Source organism: Fundulus heteroclitus, chromosome 12, assembly GCF_011125445.2.
Source record: "Fundulus heteroclitus isolate FHET01 chromosome 12, MU-UCD_Fhet_4.1, whole genome shotgun sequence".
NCBI lineage: Eukaryota > Metazoa > Chordata > Actinopteri > Cyprinodontiformes > Fundulidae > Fundulus > Fundulus heteroclitus.
The window spans coordinates 42118078-42144075 of NC_046372.1; the positions used below are offsets into that span (position 1 = coordinate 42118078).

At 41.9% G+C, this 25998-nt stretch overlaps 1 protein-coding gene across 2 annotated transcripts; it reads left to right on the top strand.

Moving 5' to 3' along the window:
• The first annotated feature begins 278 nt into the window (after positions 1-278).
• On the top strand, positions 279-23635 carry erlin2 (ER lipid raft associated 2). Of its 2 annotated transcripts, none has more exons than XM_012878959.3 (12): positions 279-377; positions 2267-2375; positions 2943-3024; positions 7229-7275; positions 7441-7502; positions 7627-7752; positions 8177-8250; positions 9899-9957; positions 12815-12906; positions 12984-13073; positions 13348-13427; positions 22929-23635. In XM_012878959.3, the coding sequence occupies exons 2-12, from the start codon at positions 2269-2271 to the stop codon at positions 23106-23108; spliced, it is 999 nt and encodes a 332-aa protein (XP_012734413.2). In that variant the 5' UTR covers positions 279-377; positions 2267-2268; the 3' UTR covers positions 23109-23635. The 2 variants fall into 2 exon arrangements, with proteins under 2 accessions (XP_012734413.2, XP_021180701.2); XM_021325026.2 differs by having other exon boundaries at positions 291-377; positions 2243-2375.
• Positions 23636-25998: the final 2363 nt, after the last annotated feature.

Genomic DNA, 25998 nt, shown 5'->3' on the forward strand with positions numbered 1-25998 from the left:
GGTACGAACGGCAGGATGGGAATGGAGTTTGAAAGGTGTCTTTGGTACAGAAGGGGACAAAAAAATTAGAAAAGCATTATTCAAAAACTTACATGATACTAAACTGAAAAACAGAATTTAGTTTGTGGAGGTCGTGAAGTTGCATACTCTTGTACAGTAGATGACTGTATGCACCTTGAAGCTGTTTGCAATCCGCCAATAAACTCAACAAGAAGAAGAAGAAGAACGGTGCTGCAATCTGGTTGCAATGCTGGGGGAATTTCCAGCAGGGGGCGCAAATGCAACACTGCGTATCCTGAGAGGTCTAGTGAAACGGAACAGAAGAAGGTACTTCCTGTATGCCGTCCGCTTTGCTGTGTTTTCACATAAAATTACAGGTAAGGTGATTTCATTTACCTGCTGCTGTTTCCGGACGTCTTAGTTATGACTAATCGGTACATTTTTGCGAGACGTGCTGCAATTGCATTGCTTTCTTACAACATAGTTACAAGATAAACTAAAACATGTCTTAATGTTGCGTTTGGCACATGTTTAAGTGAAATTTGACAGCACAGTTGCGAATGTCCTATCAGGACAGGTGTGTTCCCAGGAAACGGGCCTTGTGTGCTGCTAACGCAGCTAGCCGCCAATGCTAGTGTCCTGGACTCCATGTAAATATGCGACATTTTCATGGATTTATAATTTGAGTCCTATATAGCGATTGCATGTTAACGCTGCTATGATTCGCTTTTTAGTTTTACAGTCACACCATCCTTTCGGCACACAGAAAACCACCTTAAGGGGAGTATTTTTGATGGAGTAACACTTTTAAATCTGCACTAAACTCTTAATTTAAAGCTGTGCTCCAAAACAAAATGCAACCAGCTCGGTGCAAAAACCAAGTCACACACCAAACGGAGCCAAAGCGCACTCTATTTTTCCTAAGCAGTGTGGAGACAGGACAGCCCAGGGTGCTGTAAAACATCTGCTAGAATAAAGACCTTATACAGCCATAAGCTCCACCAGATTGCATCTGCAAATCCTTACTAAGCAAAGCTGACGTTGCTCATCGTCACCCGATGCTCAGCCTCGGTGAACAGAACGGATTTCCTTGTGTCCCTCTTGTTTATTTTATCAGGACAGATAAAAGTTGATGCTTTTTTCACAAGTGACCAAAGAAAAGCAAGCAGAGATTCATCAGTGGCAATTTTGTGGCTAATTTCTCAATCTCCATTTTCTGTAAAGTGTTGGCCTCACAATAACAAAATGTTTGGATTGAGGTTTTTCTTTAAGAACCAAAACATAGAACAGGATAACCCCCCCCCCCCCCCCCCCCAAATCTTCATTCAGTCATCAGTCAGTAATGATGTACGTTTGGCGTACAGTCGACGTCGCTATCTGAGAGAACAGGCAGTTTTCAACAGGATTTTGCTGTTTTAAAACCAAGTTGAAATGTCATGGAGTTGACATTTTAAACTTTTAAGCATGCTATGTCAGCGCTTAGAGAAGGTAGCACTTCTAAAACGGTCGTCTTTTTCTGTATATTTTCGAGAATGTTGATAGTTTCCCTAAATCTTATGTTTTCTAACACTTACCTACATCCCTAAATCAAGCTTGTTTCATGCCAAGGGTTGTAAGCACAGAGGTTGAACAGAGCAGCTTTGCTGTACCTTGTTTAGTCTTCCTGTTATCTGCTGATGCTGTTGCGCTCTGTTGGCGCCTTAATAAACGGCAGACATGTCTTCCCATATCGTAGAAAACACCTTTCAGATAACTTCCTATGTCTCTGTGCTTCCTCCGCCCCGATCTCTCAAACACATCGATGCTTAAAATAAAAAAGGCAATTACTCGTTGGTTTGCTAACATGCAGTTGTAATGTGCATGAATGTGACCCCAGCTCAAACACTAGAAATGAAGGCATCATCATTAAATACCGATGTTTCTTTTAAATTATGCGTCAAAGTAAAATATGTATTTGTACATTTAGCTGCTTTGGCCCAATCCAGGAGGTCACAGATTGTTAGCTCTGTCCACAAAGGTTATGTTTCTGTGGTTTAATCTCAATCCTCTTTAAGTGTGGGCCGGGGTTGGAGTCCCTGCTAATGCCCTGCAAAGCCCGGGCTGTTAGGAGATAAACCAGTGAGCAAGAAGCCAGCCTCGCAGTGCTGGGGCGTTGAGCGTTACCTGGCCGGTCAAATGGGAAAGTTTTACCGTCCCCGTGGTGACGGATTGTCTTAAAGGTCCATTTGCTCTTTTTCACCTGCTGTCTTTCACTGTCTGACCACAGGGATGGCTCAGTGGGGGGCCGTCTTCTCTATTATTGCTGCTCTTGGAGGAGCGGCGCTGTTGGCCTCTGTGCACAAAATTGATGAAGGACACACTGGAGTGTACTACAGGTGAGCCAAAGGATCACTTTTTGTGTAGCTCTGAGTGTGTGTGTTGTGAAAGTGAGAGAAGACGGGAGTGTCTCTTTAAGCATCTTAACAGTGGAGAGTAAGCGGAACCATAACGAACGTTATTGTTACTCTGTATGCCAGCTGAGCTGTGTTCATCGCCCCAAAATTATTATCACCAGCACAGACATGCCTTGTTTCTGTAGCTGCTGGCAGGACTTAACCGTTACATATTTTCTGTAGTTTAATGGACCATTCATGTCAGACAGTAACACGTGATTCTTGTTGATGTTGTCGGCACATGTTCTAGAATTTCTTTTGAATAGTTTCCCATCTCGTTTCCAGTGAAGCTGGTTGATGAGGAAGTGATATAGTCAACATTTAGATTCACTGTGCAGTGGAATAGAAGTGAAATAGAGGCACGGAACATGGTCCACTCAGCTGTTTTCTAGTTCTTGTCTCCAAAATGCAGCCATCCCTGAGAGATAGCAATACTTTTTGTCTCTCTTTAAATAACTAGTTTCTCCACAGGAATATTGCTCTTAATCTGCCTGTATTTGTATAACCCAGGGGAGGGGCGCTCCTCACTACCACCACTGGCCCAGGTTTCCACCTTATGCTTCCATTCATCACCACCTACAAGTCCGTACAGGTGGGTAAAGTTAGATAAGACAGTTTGGCATCCTTACTGAGTTTCTTGATTTTTTTCAAACACAAATAAAGGTAACATTTATTATTGATATACAGTGCCTTGTAAAAAGATATAGGTGTATATGCTATATAGGCTTTATCTCTGTGTATTTCATACCTGAGATCGAACGCAGTGCACAAAATACACTTTAGACATTGACAGCTGTATTCTGTATGATGTCAGTAAATTCAGGTGTACTTTAAAGGTACATAGCCACGTTATTTGACTTTTTTTAAATTTGTAACTGAGAATTTGCACAGGCATCTCCACACCATGAGGCTGCCGCTGCCATGTTTTACGGTCGGAATGGTGTGTTCAGGATGCTGTGCAGGGTTATTTTTCTGGCACAAGTTTTTAGCATGCCAGCTAAATGCCGGTTTTAGTCTCCCCTGACCAGAGGATGTCCTTCCATGAATTCCTGGCTGTATTTCATGGTCGGTTCTCCATAATGGCCATATTATGTCTTTTTTATCAATTTTGGTTTGCCTCTATATTCCTGACAAATGCTTATAGCTAGAATGTTTCTCTTTTGTCTTCTATTTTCACTCTGAGCCTTGTAACGTTTTTCTCAAATGTACATTGTAAATGTGCAGTTGAAGGACGATGAAGTCTTTCTATGTCTAAATCAATGGTCACATTTCCATAGAGGCCATAGTAATCTGTGTACAGTAATAGTTGTTTTGTCAACAGATTCTCCCACCTGAGCTGTGGATGTCTGCAGCTCCTCCATAGTTACATAGTTGGGCCACTTTGCTTCTAGCAGTATCAGAGCAGAAAGGTGGTTACAATGTGTACCATACGCTTCAGGTTTATATTTGCCAAAGAAAATCTAAAATAGTATTATTTCTTCCACTTCAAAATTAACTCAGCTTTTGGTATTTGACATAAAATTCCTGATGAGCAAAATAAATGGGCGTCGTGTTCCCTCGCCCGGACGTGGGTCACCGGGGCCCCACTCCGGAGCTAGGCCTGGAGGTGGGGCACGTTGGCGAGTGCCTGGTGGCCGGGCTTTTACCCATAGCCCTAAGAGAAGATGTGGGTCCCCCTTCCAATAGGCTCACCACCTGTAGGAGGGCCAAAGGGGTTGGGTGCATGGTGAAATGGGTGGAAGTCGAGGGGGGGGGGGGGGCCTTGGCGTTCTGATCCTTGGCTGCAGAATCTGGCTCTTGGGACGTGGAATGTCACCTCTCTGGTGGAGAAGGAGCCTGAGCTAGTACGTGAGGTTGAGAGGTTTCCACCAAGAGATAGTCGTACTGACCTCAACACATGGCTTTGGCTCTGGACTCAGTCTCCTTGAGAGGGGTTGGACATTCTTCCACTCTGGAGTTGCCCCTGGTGAGAGGCGCCGAGCTGGAGTGGGCATCCTTGTTGCCCCTCATCTTGGTGCCCGTACGTTGGGTTTACCCCGGTGAACGAGAGGGTGGCCTCCCTCCGCATACGTGTGGGGGGACGGGTTCTGACAGTTGTTTGTGCTTATGCGCCAAACAGCAGCTTGGATTACCCACCCTTTTTGGAGTGCCCAGGGGCACTCTACCCCCTCCAAGGAGTGCCCTTGGGGGTATTGTAGGGGGTACTGTCATTGCCCACATACTGGGGTACTGTAGAGTGCCCCAGTACGCGGGCAATGACAGTACCCCAGTACGTTGTCGGTTGTCGGTGCATTTTCTGCACATTGTCGGTGCATGTCGCGGCGGCAACCCTTCAACACGCTGGTGGACACCAGCTGTGAGGGAAGCTGTCAAGCTGAAGAAGGAGTCCTTTCAAGCTTTATTGACCTGTGGGACTCTGGAAGTAGCTGATATGTACCGGCAGTCGAAGTGGCAGGCGGCTTGGCTGGTCGTTGAGCCAAAAACTCGGGTGTGGTAGGAGTTCGGAGAGAGGCAATGTAGAAAGACTTCCGTACGGCTTCGAGGCGATTCTGGTCCACTATCCAGCGTCTCAAGTGGGGGAAGCAGTGCAGTACCAACACTGTTTATAGTGGGGGTGGTGTGCAGACCTCGACTTGGGACGTCGTGCATCGGTGGACGGAATACTTCGAAGACCTCCTTAATCCCACTAACACGTCTTCCACTGAGGAAGTAGAGCCTGAGGACTCTGGGTCGGGTTCTCCCATCCCTGGTGCTCAGGTCACCTGAGAATCGCCCTGAGTACCTTAGGGCTCTAGATGATCTACAACTCTCACTAGAGCGGTTCACAGCCGAGTGTGAACCGAACGGGATGAGAATCAGTGCCTCCAAATCCGAGACCATGGTCTTGAGTCTTGTGTGTCTGAGCTCTCCCTTAGAGATAGGGTGAGGACCTCAGTCATCCGGGGAGGACTTAGAGTAGCTCCTCCACAGCTCCTCCACATCGAGAGGAGCCTGTTGAAGTGGCTCGGGCACCTGGTTAGGATGCTTCCTGGACGCCTCCCTTATGAGGTAAGGGGATCCAGGGGAAGACCAAGACACGCTGGAGGGACTATGTTTCTCGGCTGACCTGGGAACGTCTTGGGATTCCCCCGGAGGAGCTGGCCCAAGTGGCTGGAGAGAGTGACGTCTGGGCCTCCCTACTGAAGCTGCTAACCCTGGATAAGCGGAAGAGGATGGATGGATGGTTGGATGGACATAAAATTCCATTATTATACATTGACATTTCTGGTTTTAACACAGAGGTTCATGGCTGTAGATGCTTCTGCAAAGATCTGTGTTTGTATGAAAATGTATTCATGCTTGTTGCTTGTATCTCATGTTTACCCACCAGTTTTTTTTGTCTTTATTTTAGAACTGGGTTCAGGTCTGTTCAGACACCTGGCCATAAGTGAAAATGTTTGTTATGATTGTTATACCACTTCATTATCTATTTTGTCTTGTAACACAGAACTTTATCGTGTTGGAAAATAAAACTCAGAACATCTCCAAATCCTGCCTGGATTTGTTGGAATTTGCTCCTGAGGATGTTTTGATTTAAGTCCTCTTCGCTGGTAGAGAAGCAGTCCTACACATGAGCTGTATCAGGATATTTCACTGTCGGCACCATGGTTGCCAACACCTTGGTATCTCTAAACAAATGATTCTCCAGATGTCCAAATCAGTCAAGAGGGGGACTCATTAGATGAAACAATTTTTCACCAAGCTTCTGCCTTCTATAATTGCTGTACTGGCAGAATATTAGTTCTCTCCTCTATCATTTTCTTGGAAATAAATATCCTCCCTAGTGCTTTTCTTGGCACAGGGCCAGGTCCTAAACGTCTTCACATCATTGTACATACAGATTCACTCACACCTACCGACTGCTGAGGCTGAGCATGCTCTGCAATGGTAGCAACATAATTCTGCAGTGCACTGCTCCATGGTGCTTTCTGGGCACACTGAAGCTTGTCTGGCTCCAACTGAATGTCTTGGTGTTTAAGTTGTTAGTCATTTAGAAAACTACTCCTCAAGTCAGCACATTGTGTGCTAGCCATTGCTAAAACAGAGAACATAATTCAATGCACATCTGGACCAACTTAAAATTAGTCTGCTGATCATAATAATCATTACAGTGGGACTCTTTCACGGCTTCATCTGTGGTTCTGATGCAGTTTAACTGGAATAAGGGTTGGGGATTTTGTGCTAGGGATAAAATTGCCAGCAAATGAGCAAAAACTGCAATGTTTGCAAAACGTGTGGCGCTGCCAAAGCTTTTGGCTCCAACTGTGGTTCTGCTTCAAGAAGCTGTTTCCCAGACACATTCAGGTAGAAGAAAGATTCCTGTAAGAAGCATAAAATAAATGTGTATTGAACTATACAAACTATACTCTGCTGGAAACTAGACAGCAGGGCACCACGGTTATGTAGCTACAGGAAGATTTATGGCTTTTTAGTTGTTGGCTTACTAAGTTTTAGGGCAATCTTAGAATCTGATACCATAGACCTGTAATATGTGGTGTTTTTAGATGGATCACTGCAGAATTTTGTGAAATTCTGGTTGCTCTCACTAATGTTTTTTCCATTTGTCCTTTATGTGTAAAATTCATCTTTTATTGATTTAATGCACTGTTAGCTCTGATTTCAGGCTGTGCCGATAGGTTATATCTCAGCTCCAGGCTTGTTTTCTGTTTAGAAATTATTTCAGTAATAGAAACATCGGGTGTAGTAGATAAGAAAATATCACCCAAAACTTGTAACCATGTGCTTTTGACCTGCAGACGACGCTGCAGACGGATGAGGTGAAGAACGTACCATGTGGGACAAGGTGGGTTGTCTGTTTCTGCTAGCTTAGATAGGTTTGTCCTGGTTAATGGAGCAAACATACACCCCCACACAACACAACCTAAACCTTTTGTTTGACTACCTTTGCTAAACTTTATACATTCTTTCGTGTGTGATGAAAGATGTTTCATGTGTATCTTCTTCTCAGTGGAGGAGTTATGATTTACTTTGACCGCATTGAAGTGGTGAACTTCCTCGTTCCATCAGCAGGTACGTCGGAAGAAGCCATCTTCTCTGGACTCAGATTAAACACAGATGTTCTGGTTATGTGCTGCTGCACACCAACGATTCCCTGTCTGTGTTTGCAACTGTGTAACCTATTTCTCCTCTGCAGTATATGACATAGTGAGGAACTTCACAGCAGACTATGACAAAGCTTTGATTTTCAACAAAGTGCACCATGAGCTCAACCAGTTTTGCAGCGTTCACTCGCTACAAGAAGTCTATATCGGCTTGTTTGGTGAGTAGAGATATGGTCCAGACTGAGTACAAATAAACTAGTAATTAAAAAATAATCAGCTCAGTTTATGTCTTTTCATATTCTTTTGTATTTCATATGCTTATTGCCTTTGGTGTTTTTTTTTTTCCATTCCTGTTGCTAAATTAACCTCCTGCTTTTAGTTTCACAATCTGTCTGCCTCGCCAATGTCCTTTTACTCAACTCTGGAAAGGAATATGTGACTATTTGATATTCTTAACTGTATATCTAAAAGAACCCTTTAAAAGCAGCAAGATGGGTCGTAATAGAGTCCAAACTCAGTCTATTCTTACTAGTACATTTTTTGTAAAAGTGTTTTGTTGGTGAAACTGAGGAACCAATGTGTCAGAAGATTCATTTTGGGTATAAATTGTGTTCATGTTCTATTTCTGCTTTTTCCAAACAGACCAAATTGATGAAAATCTCAAATTGACGTTACAAGAGGATCTAACGTCTATGGCACCTGGGCTTATAATACAGGTAAAGTAATGTGTTATAAGACCACCAGTTTGGATAAACACTCAATTTTTGAGGTGTAGTATAGACTCAGTGGTCTGACCCAAGATCCTGCAGCTACGCCACCTTCTGAAATGAAAAAGTCTATTTTCTTTTTGTGTAATCTGTGCAAAGTTCATATTGCTGGTTCTATGAACGGTGTATCATAGTAAAAGGTTATGTAGTCCTTATTGATTTTTACATTGGGTGAGTATAACCTCCGTCCAAAACGTGGCATATTAAATTGTGTTATTTACAAAATCGTTTCACATGCTAGCTGAGGCATGTAGAGTCTGAAGCTCCTTTCAGAACATTGCCCTTGAGGCATTACTTTCTCGTTCGCACTATATAATGGCTGATGTGGTGAGATCCCTGATTGTGTGTGCTTTTAGAGAAAGCAGCTGGGATTGTGGAACCAAAGGGGTGTGGCCTACAACCCACAGCATTCACCCTAGGTAATTTGCAAAGAAAGTATGTCAGCACTTTCTCCTTTGTATAGCTTAGCTCTATGTCAGGCCCTAATGCAGGCCGGTCAAATGCATTTAGTGCTTTGAATACTAAGTTGTGGTTATCATCTATATCAGATCAGCTGGATTTCTGCTGCAGACTGTTCTGCTACTGCTACTGCTGCTGTCTTTGCTTTGCATTGTATATCTATCAATCTTAATGAAGCCTAAAGTTATTCGGTTGAATATATTCTGTATCAGGTACTTTTAGCTGATTGCAAGATTAAGAGCGTTTGCAGATCGGGAACTGAAAATGATCACCTGAAAAGGACTTTAGAAATGAACCTCTGTGTTCTGTTCAATTACTGTATTCTAGTCAGTTGTGCAAATTTGTGTTTAGTTCATTTGAGGACTTATATTTTGCTATAACAAAAAAGTCCTGTTTAGAGAGATTGAGAGAAAAAAGGATGTGCTTATATTTTTTTATTTGCGGCAGTAGACTCATCTCCTTTATTGGACTTTCCGTCAAGAGCTGCTGTATACAGGGACACAAGCTGAATTTCATGTGGCGTGAATTTCTATTCACCCCAGACAAAATATCTCGGTTTGATTTTACTTGGTTCTACTGGTTTGAAATCCAAGTTATGTTCCCGCTTGTTTCATTCCTTCTAAGGGATGGTCAAGCAGTAGTGGAATGCAGTGGACAACCAGGAAAGTGAAAAGTAGTACTAACGTGGGAAGAATCATTACATGTAAGGTTTTAGGGCTTCCAGACGTTCCCAGCGTCAGTATCCCTCCTGGGCCAGTTATTGGAATGACTAAGGACATTGTGTCTTCCAAAAAGTTAAATATTGCACAATCCTCCCCCCTGCCTTCTCGCCCCACAGACATGTTTAATGTTTAGTGCTAAATGTTTCACTGGGCCTAAGTAGAATTTTATTTTGGTTTTCTTCCCCTGCTTTTTTCCCAAACCATTTGAAATAAGAGTCCCCTCAGATGAGGTAATGATCTGGGGAGTTCAGAGGAATTAAAACAGTATCAACAAAGCCTTGGAGTTTGTTTCAAGCTCTTTCTCTTTTCTTTTTCTTACCAAACAACTTTTCATCATCATTTCACGCATGTTGTGCTTATTTCTCATCTCCACAAAGCTGAATGTATTGTCTGTTTGTCCTCTCTCTGTTCCCCAGGCTGTGCGCGTCACTAAACCCAACATTCCTGAGAGCATTCGCAGGAACTACGAGCTCATGTAGGTTTTCTTCTTCTAGCTCAATGGGAAATGGTCCCTGAATTCAGTTTTCTTCCCTTAATGGAATAGGGATTATGTTTATTTAACTCCCGTTGCTGTGTCCTGTGGTCGGGGAAGGGAGCTGTTTCATGTCTTCCTGTAACCATGAAAAATGACCAACAGCATGCGGTTTGTCATGGAAAAACGAATATTTTCCGTAAATGATGCTCTTCCAATGAGGCAGAGATTTTATAAATACAAACTTGAGGTATTTAAAGGACTTAACTACTGGTATATTTTTTAAAGGACATCTTAGGGCATCAGCATAACTTGCATTTAACAAAACATTTTAGGGTCTGTCAGGTATATATTAGGGGTGTCACGATACTAAAATTGCAGACCCGATATTCATACCCAGGAAAATATTCGATACTCGATACCGTTTTCGATACCACAGAGATAAAAAAAAAGACAAATAATTAAAGGCTTAAGAAATATTTTTATTAACATGAATATCTCACCTATTTCAATCTCAACATGGAACATGCTTTCTCAACAGAATCACAGATGCTAGTTAAATAAGTGTGCAAATAAATGCTAAATAAAGAACCCAAAGTAACACGTGCCTAGTAGCATGCTAGCGACTGCTAATCACACAACAGTAATACGCCCACCAGTCGCGCTAACATCAGTGATACGTTTAATGTATTAATTTAAATTATGAACGAGAACTTTAATTTATTAACCTGTTGAAATTCATCATGAAAGCCAGGGTGTCGTTCCTTGAGATCTTTGACTAAGTTTGTTGTTCTGCTTGACTTCATTGCCACCACTTTAAAGCACTGTTTGCACACAGGCTTGTTGAGATCTTTGGGTTTCCCTTCTTCATTTACCTCCTATGCAAAATATTTAGTATCAATACCATGCCAAATTAGTGTTACATTTGGATACAAGGTTTGAGTATCGATATTCTTGACAACTCTAGTATATATACAGACCATGATGTCCACTGCATAAGGTAACAAAGGGGTTTGTTAGTGTTATAGCAGGAAGCCGGCTACATCCTCAGGTTAATAACAGATCAGGATGTCTTCCATCCAATCCTTTTCTTCTGTCTTCAAGTATCATTTAAACATTTATTTATTTTTATTTAAAGTGGAGATGAGGGTCTTGGACAAAAGGGTTTTTATCATGAAGCGCTTTGCTACTATTGTGCAAAGAAAAAATTAGTGATAGATAAATGTGTTATTTCCATGTGTATTGATTCATAGGCAAGGCAAGGCAAATTTATTTATATAGCACAATTCAGTACAGAGACAATGCAAAGTGCTTTACATGATTAAAATATAGGAATAAAAGCAAGTAGGGATAGAATGTAGAAACAAAAAAGAACATTAAAAACAGTAAAACAGTTTAACTGGAACATTCAAAGGCAATTTTAAACAAATGTGTTTTTAATCTTGATTTATAGTATTTTCATATTTTCATAGTATTTGTCTAGGGTGGATATACAGTAACTTGCAAAAGTATTCATACCTATTACCTATTGAACTTTTCCCACAGTTTCCCATTTTGTCACATTACAACCACAAACAAATATATTTTTATGAAATCCTGTGTGAAAGACCAACACAAAGTTATATACAATTGTGAAGTAGAGAGAAAATTATACATGATTTCTCTTTTTCTTTTTTCTTTTTTTTATATTGTACAAAAGTAAGAAACTGGAAAGACAGTTTTCTAAAATGAATTGTGAGACGCAGCAAGACAACAAGAGTATCTGGTTGAGTATCTGGAAGATAAATACTGGGGGTGGCAATTATAGGAGTGAAGACTGTTGAGGGACGAGACTAATGGAAAACTGCTGTGAGGACAAGCTGGAGTTGCAGGTACCCAGGGAAATAAAACAGAACAAAATAAACGCAGGACTCAAAATCCATCATAATTCTAACCCTCAGCTCAAAACAAGCAAGTCCTTAGATTCACACAATACAACACAGGCTTCTAAGGTTTTTTGAAAACATTGTTTAAAATATGTTGGGGCCTCTTAAACCTCTGTGTACCAGGACAGCTTTAAATTTGGGCAAAGGAGTTTAAGACCTACTTCCGAAGATCAATTTTCCTTAACCTGATGTATGACGGCTGAGCAACATGTAATTTAAAACAAATATTAGCTGAAAACCTCTGGTAACTGGAGGATCTGTAATAAAACGACCTCCTTAAAAGAATGAGTTATTGAAGCTTTATGTTGTGTCTGCTTCAAGCGTCCCCTTCTCTCAGTATGCTTCATTTACTGCATGAAGGATTTACCATCAAATGGAGAGCCTTGGATGTTTGTCCTGCAATGAAATGGTTTTGGATGTCAGCATATATAAGCGGGAACCAGTTCTCATAATACACACGCGTTTGGACCCAACACAAGCTGACTTTCACTGAATCCTGTGTTGTTTATGCTGCTCCTCGGTCAGACGTATCACAGTATTACGTAAGATAACAGTGACTGGATTTCTGCGGTATACAGCCACTTACGTGTATTGCAAAGTTTACAGATTCTGTTTAGTAATATGCTTTCTTCCCTCGCTATTGAAAGTAAAACCCCAGATTTGGTATGTACAGAGTAAATTTGGGGTAATGTTTCCATGACGATGCAGGATTTAAAGTCTAACTGTACCTGAACTTATATAGCTCTGAATCAGAAACTGCTTTGCTAACAAATTTGCATTGTCTGAGACTGAGTTGTTAGAAAATTATTCAGCCATTGACAACTGTTGTATGGCTGTCTTGTAAATCATGACATAAAAAATGTAATCCTCTGCTTTTTACTGTGATTTAGAGTCGGACTGTAATGTGATATATCCTTGCTTTTTTTTATGTTTAGGGAGAGTGAAAAGACAAAACTGCTGATTTCCCAGCAGACACAGAAGGTGGTGGAGAAGGAGGCAGAAACTGAGAGGATTAAAGCTGTCATAGGTGAGGAAGAAACCCGAGGACAATGGCATCCTCCACACTGCACGTCTAATTCAAATAATGCTTTCTTTGTTTTGTAGAGGCGGAGAAAGTGGCACAAGTCTCAGAAATCAAGTTTGGGCAAAAAGTTATGGAGAAGGAAACTGAAAAGAAGATCTCTGAAATTGAAGGTTGGTATGGAGGCTTTGGATTATAGGATTTCAAAAGATCTTAGTTGTCAACAGACATAAGAACCTGAACAGGTACAGGTGGACCGGTTCTCCTTCCAGTAGTTTGAGGTCATACATGGTTATTATTGTAATTTATGTTGTTTTTGTTGTAAAGTTAGTAACTTCATAAGAGAAAAGGACACAAGAAAAGCCTGGTCCTTCAGTGTATGTTGGATGTAAAATCATCCTCAGATAAAGATGGTGATGACAGTGTTTGTTTGTTTGTTATGGACAGATAATGCTTACCTGGCCCGGCAGAAAGCCAAGGCAGATGCAGAGTATTATACAGCCCTGAGAGCGGCTGAGGCCAACAAGGTAAACAGACGACTCAACGTTTCTTGCTGCACATTTCCCTCATTCAACGTATAAATCTGCAGAGGTGGGTAGAGTAGCCAAAAATTGTACTCAAGTCAGAGTAGCACTACTTCAACATATGGGGTGCTGGTGCCTATCTCCAGCTGTCAAGTGGCGAGAGGCGGGGTACATCCTGGACAGGTCGCTCCTAAAAGCACATTTTGTTCAAATAGCTACTCAAGGAAATGTAACTGAGTAAATGTAACTAGTTACTACCCACTTCTGTAAGTCTGCCATTTTATTCCAAACAATATTCCTACTGTTAATTTTCATCCAAGGAACATTGGGGACAAAAAGATGTCTATAAAGATGTAGGCATCAACTGTACAGAACTTTACAGCAGATTCCATACTGTCATTATTTATCAAAGGAAGATCAATCAAAAATGGAAAACCTAAAGTTCCTCCTTGCTGTTTCCCTAGGAATTAAGAGAAAAGTCAGCAGTCAGGTTTATCTTATAGGTTTATTTTCTGATCATCAGGTTCTGTATTTGGCGGTTTGTTAAGGTCCGGCACATCCAGACAACATCTCAATGCCAAAGTAGAAAGTCCTCTGCAGTGGTGTTAGAGAAGAGGATGTTGCTTCTCTATTTACACAAAGTTACATCTGGCCCAGTGGTTCTGTTTAGCTGTGTCCCTTATTTTTCTATTGCTGCCAATGACTTAAGGTTCTCTTTCTACAAACAATATAATTCACCCTTTGTTTAACCCTGTCTCTCTCCTTGGCAAAGCTACTGAAGGAGCCATACCTGTCATTAACTCTCTAATTTTCCTTTAACATGGAAATGACTCCTACACCATCCCTGCTTTATGTGTGTGTGCTCTCTTATTAAGAGGTGCGGCCTTGAGTCGTGTGGCCCGACATGTGAAGTCACAAATCAAATTGCTTTAGACTTGCCTCGATAAAATCACAAAAGACTTAGGACTTGACTTGGACATCCACACCAATGACTCATGGCTTCAGTTGACTTGAAAAGACGTCATGTCTACCAGGAGGCAGATGAAAAAGTTACAACCTTGCAATGATTAAACCATGGCATGGACACGATCCAGCCCGCTGCATCATCCTGGCCATTTGCCAATATTTTCTTCTCATGTTGACGCTGCATGCACCCTCAAACCACTCCTGCTCGTTGTGTGGCATCCTACCATGGGAGCAGAAGACCCAAGGATGGTGAGAGGTCTTGTCCTCCTGCGCAATGTAAGCGAGTTGCACTAAGTTGGGAATAAAAGAACCAAAAACAGCTGCACAGCCTCAGCCAAAATAAAGCTAAGCCTACCGTACAACATACGTAAGTTTGTACATTAATGTTAAGGAACTGTCAGTAAGACCTGCAGGCAGAAACAAGTCTCTCAGGTACAACCGTCCACAAGACGACTGTTGTAGAGTTGTAAAGATAATTTGATGTTTGTCGTATTATGAAAGCAGCTGTGTACCGTTGCTGTTTGTTAACCTAGAGATGCCGTTTATTTTGTGCAGAAATCTGGTTGCTTTTTAAAAGAATCTATATCAATCCAGTTCATTATTTTCTCAGTTTACTGGCTGTTATTTGTTTCTGATAATGTTTACTGTAAAAAGCAACATCAGCACTAATTTTTGAAGTTCAGTTGCTCTTTGTGGTTGTTCTCACAAAGAATAAACCACCTTTTTAAAGATAACGTTTTTTATTACAGGATTAAAAAACAGATTTAGTCACATGACTTGCTTAAGCCTCAAAATCAAAAGCTTAGGACACGGACTCTCGATTTCCGTGTCTTGACTCTTGACTTGGGACTTTCATGTCTACACCTGGAACCTGACTCAGCACTTTTGAAAAGACTTGAGACCTACCTGCAAAACAATGACTGGGTCCCACCTCTGCTTCTCAAACCTGGAGTTGGTCGAGGCAGATTGGCGCTCACACTGAGCCCGGTTCTGCTGGAGGTTAAGTGAGGTTTGTCCTTTCCACTGTCGCTACATCTATGCTCAGTTTGAGGAATTGCTGCAAAGATAATGATCCTATGAAGTTTACTATCCACTGTGGCAACATGCTCAATCAGGAGGACTGAATGCTGCGAGTCGGTGGCTCTCTGCAGTTGGATTCCCTAGACAGCAAAGTTAGTTTTGTTTGTTTTTTTGTCAAATCTAATCCATCTTTATTTAGATAGCACTTAAAACACACAGATGTCTACTGTACAGCCAAAGGCTAAATAAAAAAATGCACAAACATAAAAACAACAGATGATCCACATAAAACTCAACATGTCACCAAGTATCAAAAGCCAGATAGAAAATATATTTTTAAAAGAAATTTAAAAATGACCAGGGATGAACCTTGCCTTATGTACAGCAGCAAGGCATTCCTTATTAATTTTTTTTCTTTTTCAGGAAGGTATTCCAGAGTGAGGGACCAGCCACAGAGAAGGCCTGGTCCCCTCTTGACTTGCGTTTGATTCTGGGTACTGACAATAACAAAAGGTCATCTGACCTAAGAGAGCGACGTGGCACGTGAGGCTATGAAAGCTCAGGGATGAGGCCATTTAAAGGCTTAAAAATAAATAAAAGAATCTTAAATCTTAGATTCTAAAATGGACGGGCAGCCAATGAAGTAAACTCAAAACTGGTAAATCATGCTCAAACTTGTGTGTGTCAGTTAAAAGATATTTAGCAGCGTTTTACAGCATCTGAAAATGTGTGATTAACGACCTATAGACACCAAAATAAAATGTGTTACAGTAATTCAGCTGTGTTTACACAAAGCATGGATTAAAGTGCTTTTCCCTGAGCACAGGCTTTGTTTTGGCCAGTTGCCGAAGCCAAAAGAAACTGGATTTAATGACACTATTGAGCTGGCTGTCAAATAAAAAAAACGATTGTTAATTTTAAAACCGAGATTTCTGGCCGTCTGCTTCAGAAACTAGCCAACAAATGACATAGTAAACTGAATTTGTTTGGACTCAGTTGATTGTATTCTTCTGGGATTAATTGGATGTTTTTTTTCTTCTTCAAAGTGCTTCTACATAGCATTCGTAGTAAATTGGCACAATATGAATAAACTGAATCCTCGTTAGCTGTGCACCCATCACTCATACCGAGCATGCATAAAGCGACAGGGTCATTGACTTGCAGCATTCACTCCTCCTGACTGAGCGTGTAGCCACAGTGGAGAGGAGCTTGCATTGTGCCCTTGACTGCAGCAATCCCTCAAACTGAGAATGCATGTAAGGCAAGCCAAGTTTATTTGTATGGCACATTTCAGTTACAGAACAATTAAAAGTGCTTTACATGAGTAGAACATAAAAGAAAAGCACAGATGAAAGCACATCAAAGAGGCATAATATAGCACTAGAAAAGGTTGATGGATATGGAAAATTTTGAATTAACTCATGAAATTTTACTAAAAAAAAGTTTTTACGCTTGCTTGCAGTGGTTTTTGACTTTTACAAAAAAAAAGGGTAAATGTGCTATAGAGGTGATGGAAACACATTTGTCAAATTCTGCTGCTGCCGTCTTCCCATGACGCTCGGAAACCGAGCTGGAAGCAACAGCCCGTACGTGTGGACTGACGAAGAGACTTGAGCATTTCTTAGTCTCATCCATGACGAAAGTTTTTTTAATAGCAACACATTCATTAAAGCCTCGCTCCATCACTGATCTGTGGTCCGTGCTAGTTAGCAACCTCTACTTCCTGTTTATTACAGCCAACATCAACGTATGACGACGTTACGCTGTGTGTCGCCTGGTTAATTCACTAAAACCAGAAGAACGAAACACGCCTGATGCGAATTTTTTTTTTTTTTTTTTTTTTTTGGCGACATTTTAAAAATTCGCATGAGAATTGAATGGAAACATGGCCAGTGAGGTGGAAGTAGAGTCAGGGGAGACAAACCTCCACTAGAAACCAGTCTCGATATGAATGGAATGTGTTTCACTTTTCAATTTTGGTGAAGGATCTCAGTTCAGGGAAACGGTTCATCTACACAAATCACATTATTCATCTCAGATGCCCCGACGCCACCATCTCAGTTCATTAGCACTCTTTTAGGCAACAAACAAAGTTTGTGAACATTTACAGTGCATCCGGAAAGTATTCACAGCGATGCTCTGTTTCCACATTTAGTCATGTTGCAGCATAATTCCAAATAGTATTAAAATAATCTCCTCAAAATTCTAACCAAAATACCCCGTTATGACAATGTGGAAAAAATGTTTATGACTGTTGCAAATTTATTATAAATAGAAAACTAAAAAAATCACATTTACATAAGTATCTTTGCTTAATGCTTTGTTGATCCACCTTTGGCATCAGTTACAGCCTCAAGCCTTTTTAAATATGATACCACACCACCAGCTCTCTTTAGGTAGTTTGACCCATTCTTCTTTGCCATGCATCTCAAGCTCCATCAGGTTGGATGGGAGATGTCTGCACAGCCATTTTCAGATCGTTCCAGAGATGTTCAGTTGGATTCAAGTCTGGACTCTGGCTTTACCACTCAAGGACTCACATAGAGTTGTTCTGAAGCCACTCCTCTGATGTCCTGGATGTGTGCTTTGGGTCGTGCTGCTTAAGATGACCTTAGTCTGAATGACTCAATGACATTCACAGACATTCCCCATGGCATGATGCTGCCACCACCATGGTTTTGGCCTGGTGATGAGCACTGCCTGATTTCCTCTAAACAGGGCATTCACACCAAAAAGTTCAATCTTTGTCTCAGAGAAATTTGTTTCTCAGGGTCTGAGAGTCCTTCAGCTGTTATGTGCCCTTTATTCAGGAGTGGTTTACGTCTGGGGACTCTTCATACAGGCCTGATTGGTGGCTTGTTCCAGAGATGGTTATCCTTCAGGAAGGTTCTCCTCTCTCCACGGAGGAACACTGGAGCTCTGACTGAGTGACCATGGGGTTTCTGGTCACTTCCTTGACTAAGGCCGTACACCGATCACTCAGTCCTGACTGCCGGCCAGCTCCAGGAAGAGTCCTGGTGGTTCCAAACTTCTACTAGTTATGAATGATTTTCAGGCCTGTGTTCTTTGGGATCTTGAAAGCAGCTGAAAAGTTTCTGTATCTTTCCTCAGATTTGTGCCTCGAAAATTCTGTCTCAGAGGTCTACAGATAATTTATTTCATGCTTGATGTTTGCACTCTGTGTTGTCAGTTGTGGGACCTTATATAGGCAGGTGTGAGCCTTTCCTAATCATGTCCACTCAACTGAATTTACAACAGGTGGACTCAATTCCAGCTGTAGAAACATCTGAAGGATGGTCAGTGGAACCAGAATGCACCGCATCTCACTTTGGAGCTTCATGGCAAAGGCTGTGAATACTTATGTATATGGGATTTCTTACTTTTCTATTTGTAATAAATTTTCAGCAATTTCAAAAAAAAAAAAAAAAATTCACATTGTCATAATGGGGGACTGTGTGTGCAATGCTGAGGAGATTAATTCAACAACAAGGCTGTAACATAAATGTGACAAAAGTGCAACGCTGTAAATACTTTCCAGATGCACTGCAACCTTTTCCAACAGGTTGATCTCCAGTCAGTACCAGCAGCACAGCAAACATTTAGCACCTTATTAACAATATCTATTTATATTAAAAGACTGTCTGGAAAAATATTGACTGTGATTTCAAAAATAAACAGTGGGAAGAGAAGACAAGTGTATTTCAGTGGCAACATCCATACATGAGGCACTACAAAGTACCTCAAAGGAAAGGCATTCAAATAAGAAAACCCTTTAAGTTTTGCTTTAAAAAAAAAGAGTTCAGTTTGTCAAACACTTAAAACATTGCGTAAATAGGAACACATGTTAAAATGCTAGTTTAATCTTCAATCTCCTGCTTTGGTCATCCATCAGTGACTGTGCTAACAGTTCTTTAGCGAGACTCTTTGATCGAAAGCTGCTGTAAACGAAAATGTTTTCAGTCCTGATGTAAGGGAGCCAAAAGTTTGTGCACAGAGTTTTCAGTGAATTTACTCTACAGCTGAGGAACATGGACGCTAAAAGCTACCTCCCCTCGTTTCCTTCTGGCCAAGGGGTGGCCTTGTGATTCTGAGTCTAATCTTAACTATTACTAAAGCTAAAAATATAGATTTTGGGTTTCAGATCAGATTGAATTAGATTACAAGCTAATTTAAGGGGCACTTAAACCATTTTTGAGTGGTTGTTGGCCGCTACTGAGCTTGGTTTCTGATAAGAGTGCTTCTTTCCTTTAGCCCAGCTCAATGTTGGTGCTAAGAAAGAACAAGTTTATCAATGCCAGAACCAGAATTTGCAATAGTGAAAACAGCACAGGACTTGATGTTAGGCCAGCACTAGCACCAGTCTGACACTGAAAACATTTCGGTGGAAAACCCATAAATCCACAACAGCTAAAGCTCAGTCAGAATTAGTTCAACATGACAACGATCTAAGATTCATCAGCAAATTCCTAACAGGATTACTAAGAAAAAAAATAGTCCAGCATTGCATTGGGTTAGTTCACAGCTCGGTGTGAGGGTAATACCGTTGTGGGCCCTAACAGAACTGCAGAAACAAACCCCTGCTGCCTTCAATGTCATGACGCAGAGTGACCAAGTGATACATCATGCAGGAAATGACTGCAAGTTGCTAAAGGCGGTTCTGCAAACTATTAAACCACTGGATAAACTTTTTTCATAGAAAGCATGTGTGTTTGATCTATGTCTAATAATTGACAGTGTGGAAGGTGTCTTTTTGTTCTCTTGGTTTGAGATTTAAATCAGGGTGAGATCACTTTTATTATGTCCAAATACTTAATACTTTACAAGAGGATGTGCTTTCTTTTTCCCATGACTGTAGAACCCTTTGTGGTACAGAAAAAGTGTTCTGGAGTTTTAAATTACAGTGGATAAAGTAGACATAAATGGGATTTGAGAAATTTTTTTTTTAAACACAGACACTGGAACCATATTTGTAACTTTACCTGTCTTGTTATGGGTGGCTTCAGCAGCAGAAGACCACACCAGCTACAGCTGCTGGCAGCTAATAAGAAGAAAATGAGGTTAAAGTCCGTACACTCAGATAAAAAAAGAAAAGAAAATAATATTACATGGTCTAACAAGTCTGGATTTCAGCAGTTATATTCAGATGGTAGAGTCAGAATGTGACTCTACCATCTGAAAAGCATGGGTCCCCCTCCTGCCTTGTGTCACCAGTCCAGGCTGGTGCTATAACGGTGTGGAAGATCTTTTATCGGCACACTTTGGACCCTTTTTTGCTTTGTTTCACTCTGACTGCCACATTGACCAGACAGGGGTGGATTTGGAGTTATTCATTGTGGCTGTGCAGCTACAAATCTGCAGCAGCTGTGTGACGCTATCATTTTAATATGAACCCAAATCTCTGGGGAATGTTTGCAACACCTTGTTGAATCAATGCAACAAAGAGTTAGGGTAGTTGCGATGGTGTGGTGAAAACTCAGAGTTACATGGGACATATTACCTGTTCTCTATGGTGGCCAACAGGGGCGACCCCGCAGCAAACAGCTAAATGCGATGCGGACAGGTGAATGATGAAAACTCCAAAAACGCACAAGCATAAAAAAATTAATACAACAGGAAAAACCCTGCAAAAGAAAATTTATCCAAAAAGCAAGTTAAAAAAAGCTGAAAACTGTGTAAAAAAATTTAAGTGACCACAAGGGGGAGCAGTAGAACTAATATTGCCTACGTAAATATACTGATGTTTGCTGATGTAAAATGTTACGGCCACTAGTTTAAATAGACGTGAACAAAAACCCGGAGGGTTTGTTCCAACTACAGAGGAATCACACTCTTAAGCCTCCCTGGTAAGGTCTATTCAGGGGTTCTGGAAAGGAGGGTCCGTCGGATAGTCGAATCTCGGATTCAGGAAGAGCAGTGTGGTTTTCGTCCTGGCCGTGGAACACTGGACCAGCTCTATACCCTCAGCAGGATTCTTGAGCGGGCATGGGAGTTTGCCCAACCAGTCTACATGTGCTTTGTGGATCTGGAGAAGGCATTCGACCGTGTCCCCCGGGGGATCCTGTGGGGGGTACTCCGGGAGTATGGAGTACCGGGCCCTTTAATAAGGGCTGTCAGGTCTCTGTACGACCGGTGTCAGAGTCTAGTCCGCATTGCCGGCAGTAAGTCGGACTCGTTTCCGGTGAGAGTTGGACTCCGCCAAGGTTGCCCTTTGTCACCGATTTTGTTCATAACTTTTATGGACAGAATTTCTAGGCGCAGCCAAGGTGTTGAGGGGATCTGCTTTGGTGGCCTTAGGATTGCGTCTCTGCTATTTGCGGATGACGTGGTCCTATTGGCTTCATCAGGGCGTGATCTACAGCTCTCACTGGAGCGGTTCGCAGCCGAGTGCGAAGCGGCCAGGATGAAAATCAGTGCCTCCAAATCCGAGACCATGGTCTTGAAGCTCCGGGTTGGGGGAGGATGTACTGTCCCTAGTGGAGGAGTTCAAGTATCTTGGGGTCTTGTTCACGAATGAGGGGAAGATGGAGCGGGAGATCGACAGGCGTATTGGTGCGGCGTCTGCTGTGAAGCGGGCGCTGTACCGATCCGTTGTGGTGAAGAGAGAGCTGAGCCAAAAGGCGAAGCTCTCGATTTACCGGTCGATCTACGTTCCTACCCTCATCTATGGTCATGAGCTTTGGGTCGTGACCGAAAGAACGAGATCCCGGATACAAGCGGCTGAAATGAGTTTTCTCCGTAGTGTGTCTGGGCTCTCCCTTAGAGATAGGGTGAGGAGCTCAGTCATCCGGGGAGGACTCAGAGTAGAGCCGCTGCTCCTCCACGTCGAGAGGAGCCAGTTGAGGTGGCTCGGGCATCTGGTCAGGATGCCTCCTGGACGCCTCCCTGGTGAGGTGTTCTGGGCACGTCCCACCGGGAGGAGGCCCAGGGGAAGACCCAGGACACGCTGGAGGGACTATGTCTCTCGGCTGGCCTGGGAATGCCTTGGGATTCCTCCTGTGGAGCTGGCCCAAGTGGCTGGGGAGAGGGACGTCTGGGCCTCCCTACGGAAGCTGCTACCCCCGCGACCCGACCCCGGATAAGCGGAAGAAGACGGACGGACGGTGAACAAAAACCTACCTTTTCTTTCTTCCCACCAAAATTTTTTCTTGGGATCGTGTTAATGTCTTTACTGAGGGCCTGGTACTTATATGACTTGTTTTGTTTTACTCCGCCTAGTGGTCTGGTGCACTTCCGTTATTAGGGCGGGTTTAACTTCATTTGCTGCACATTTGCCCCTGTTGGCCACCATAGTTCTAAGACCAAAAACAGCTAAGTGATGCTGACCATTTCCTCTAATAGGAGCGCAACACTTCCTTAAAGTACTTTATGATCTGCACAATCAGCTGCTAGTCCTATCGCCCTTTTAATTCTGTTGTAAAGTGAACACTTTGCTGTAACTGAGAGCAGTTCAAACTGCTTTACTTCATCTTGGGGTGGAGGATCCAGACCTTTTTCTGAACCCTGTTGCTTCTCTTGCAGTTGAAGTTAACTCCAGAGTACCTGCAGCTGATGAAGTACAAGGCCATCGCAGCCAACAGCAAGATCTACTTTGGAAACGACATACCTCAGATGTTTGTGGACTCTGGCTCCGCAGGGAGCTCCATCAAGGCCTCCGCAGTCCTGGATGTTTTTAATGATCAAGTTATAGACCTGGATTAACGAAGAAAGTAGCGGGACCCTTAGGACCACCAAGAGTGGCGGACTCCTTGCGGGTGACAGTGGTACTCCCTGTTATCAACATAATCTGTTGTCCAGGGCAAGTATTTCTCAGATAATTCAGAATCACTACAGGAAGTCCTACTGGAAGGTTGGAGAGGATAAATTAAAAAGTTCAGCTCCAATGCAGAAACTTCATTAGGTTCCTTCAACTCTGTTCTGGTCAAAAGACAAAATGTTAACCCAGAACGGTAGGACAGCTAAAATGTTCATCGGTCCCAGATCCATTGAACTGACATGCAACCAAAAAAAATAAATGGCTCTGAAGATTTGTTCTTGCTGCTGCACTTTTTAGGATTTTGCAGTCAATGTAGTGGCATAATGAAAGAACAAGTGTTTGTTGCTTTCTTTTTTAGCTGTTTCCCATTTGTTAAGTCACAATGGATCTTTGTTCAGTTGGACACAGGCAGCTGTTTAATTTCCTACACATGCTCCTTAATTAAAATGAGATTAAACTGCTTGTTTTCGTAGCCCATTTCTCAAGTCATTCCACAGATCAAATCTGTTAGCTCATGCGAATGATGCGGAGCACTTTCCCACGGTATCCTACAGATACTTGACTTATTTCAACACAGGAATAATCTAGAATTGGCCCTTAATAAAGTATCTCCTAAACTCTGAATGTCTCTTAACTTTACAACACATCCAGCTATGCAGTATAATCAGTCCTCAGGCTTTGAAAGTAACCAGAGAAACTCAAAACTTGAAATGCATTGTGACCTTGATAGAGAGTTGCGTAAACAAAATGTTTCTGCAGCTGTGATGGAGATCAGATGTTATGCTAGTCAGTTCAATGGAAAACATCTGAATAACAAACCTTATTGTTAGATTTAAAATTAAAATGTGTGATTTGGGAATATAAAGAGAGCGTTGTCTTTGTCAGATGAAAAGGGTTTGATCTTTAAAGAGCATCTTGTATGTGAGGAGACATTTAGGGGTCTTCGATCATCTTAACCTGTGAAATAATTAAGGCCTCCTTATAATTTCTCTGCACTGCATGAAGGGACGTGAAGGCATCAGTAATTCATGCAGGTACCCTGTAGCTAAGCTCCTAAAACCCTAGAAATGCATAACTAGACTCTAGGCATGGCTATCATGTATAGATTGGGTCAGTCTCATTTAAAATAATGATGAGGGACTTTAATTTACAGGGTTTTTGTCAGTTTGTGGGCTCTGAATCAATTTAGCCCTTCTCCTATCCATCACTATATATCGGTAGGATGCCATTTTGGCCCATACTGCTTCCCATAAACATTTTTGTACCTGCCCTATTCTGTCATAATGAGTATTTTTGATCATTTATCTACATTTTGTGGCCCTCAAGGTCGGTTTAAAGTTGCACTGATGCAACCGGGTAGGAAAGTCCCTTTGGTGAGCACAGTTTGATGCATGGTGTGTATGAAATGACTCATGGCAGACCCCGTCCTGCCACCAAAACTGCAGGAGTAAGAAATTGAATTGACAAGCGCCTGGGTTAAGGTTCCAATGTGTTCAGAAACATGGGAACAAAGAAAATCCCCTTTCAACCCTAAAAATAGCTTTGGGGCTCCTTGTTCGAGGAAGATGCTGGTAATCCTGTCAATTAGAGACATTTTTGTGGGTCTGAAAGAGACCCCCGTCAGCGTGGGGAGTCTGGCTTGATTTCCTTCTGGTCTGCCTGATAAATACGGGCCTTGACCAGCGCACGCTTAATGAATGTGGTGCGGTAGCCGCTCACCGTCTCATTTCAAGTCACTGCATTTTGTTTGATTGGCTTTCTGTGCCCAGTGAATCGACTTCTAGTTCACTGGATGTCTGCAGCTGCAGGTTCATTATGTTGTGTAAGCGTGCAGCACTTTTCCTGCTGAATGTGGTGTGCTGTTAGCATTTTTTCATAGCAAACTGTGCCAAGAGCATCCTAGATTGTGACACAAAAAGCAGCTTTTCACGTGACTTTTGACATCCAAACCAGACATGTGGCATATCTGCTTCTCTCTGGACAGTTTTTCTGCTTTTTTTTTTTTTTACTAAAACAATTTCTTGAATGTTCTCCAGGAACCTTTTTCTAGATTTTATCGTAAATTGCTGAAAATGAAGCTGTGGCGTCATCAAGGGCCTGAAGAAGAACAAGGGGACACAAAAAATGAATTTGAGGAATAGACTGAACTATAGAAACTGCTCATGGTGGACACACTTATTGTTGAAAGCTTGAAAAGGAGCAAAAGAAAATGTTCCATTTGCTGTGTGATGCATTTCATTTACTTCGATTGTTTTGCTTTGTTTGCTGTTTCAAATTTTTTTTTTTTTTTTTTTTGGGGGGGGGGGGTATTTAACTGGCCTTAGTTCCATGATGGACTGAGTTAATGACCAAATCCTGGGTTTTCCAGAGAACCGCTGTATATCCAGAGCTAAGCTTGTTAACGGGCAGCACCCTTTAAGGCTACAGGAACATACCCTAATATTCATTCCAGAGTCTCAGATGAACTGAGACAGGCACTGACTCAACAGAACGGTGTTATTGCACTGTGATGTGATGAATGTACAATCAAAATATTGTCTTTAGGCAAAAAATCTGCTGTTTTAATCCAGAAATAAATTACATCGGGAAGCTTCTGTTAACAAGTGCAGTAATATATTTAAGAATTTTTTTTTGTACTGATTGTAAGAGTGAAAGCTTGTGTTACAAACACAATAAATTCAACAGAAGCTAAAAACTGCTGGAAGTCTGTCATTTAAAATTTTGACTGTTTTGACCTTTGGAAATGACAATTACTATATCTATCCATTATCAAATTTTATCAGCAGACAAAGATAACCTGGGTAAATTCAAACTGAAGTTTTCCTGATTACTGCC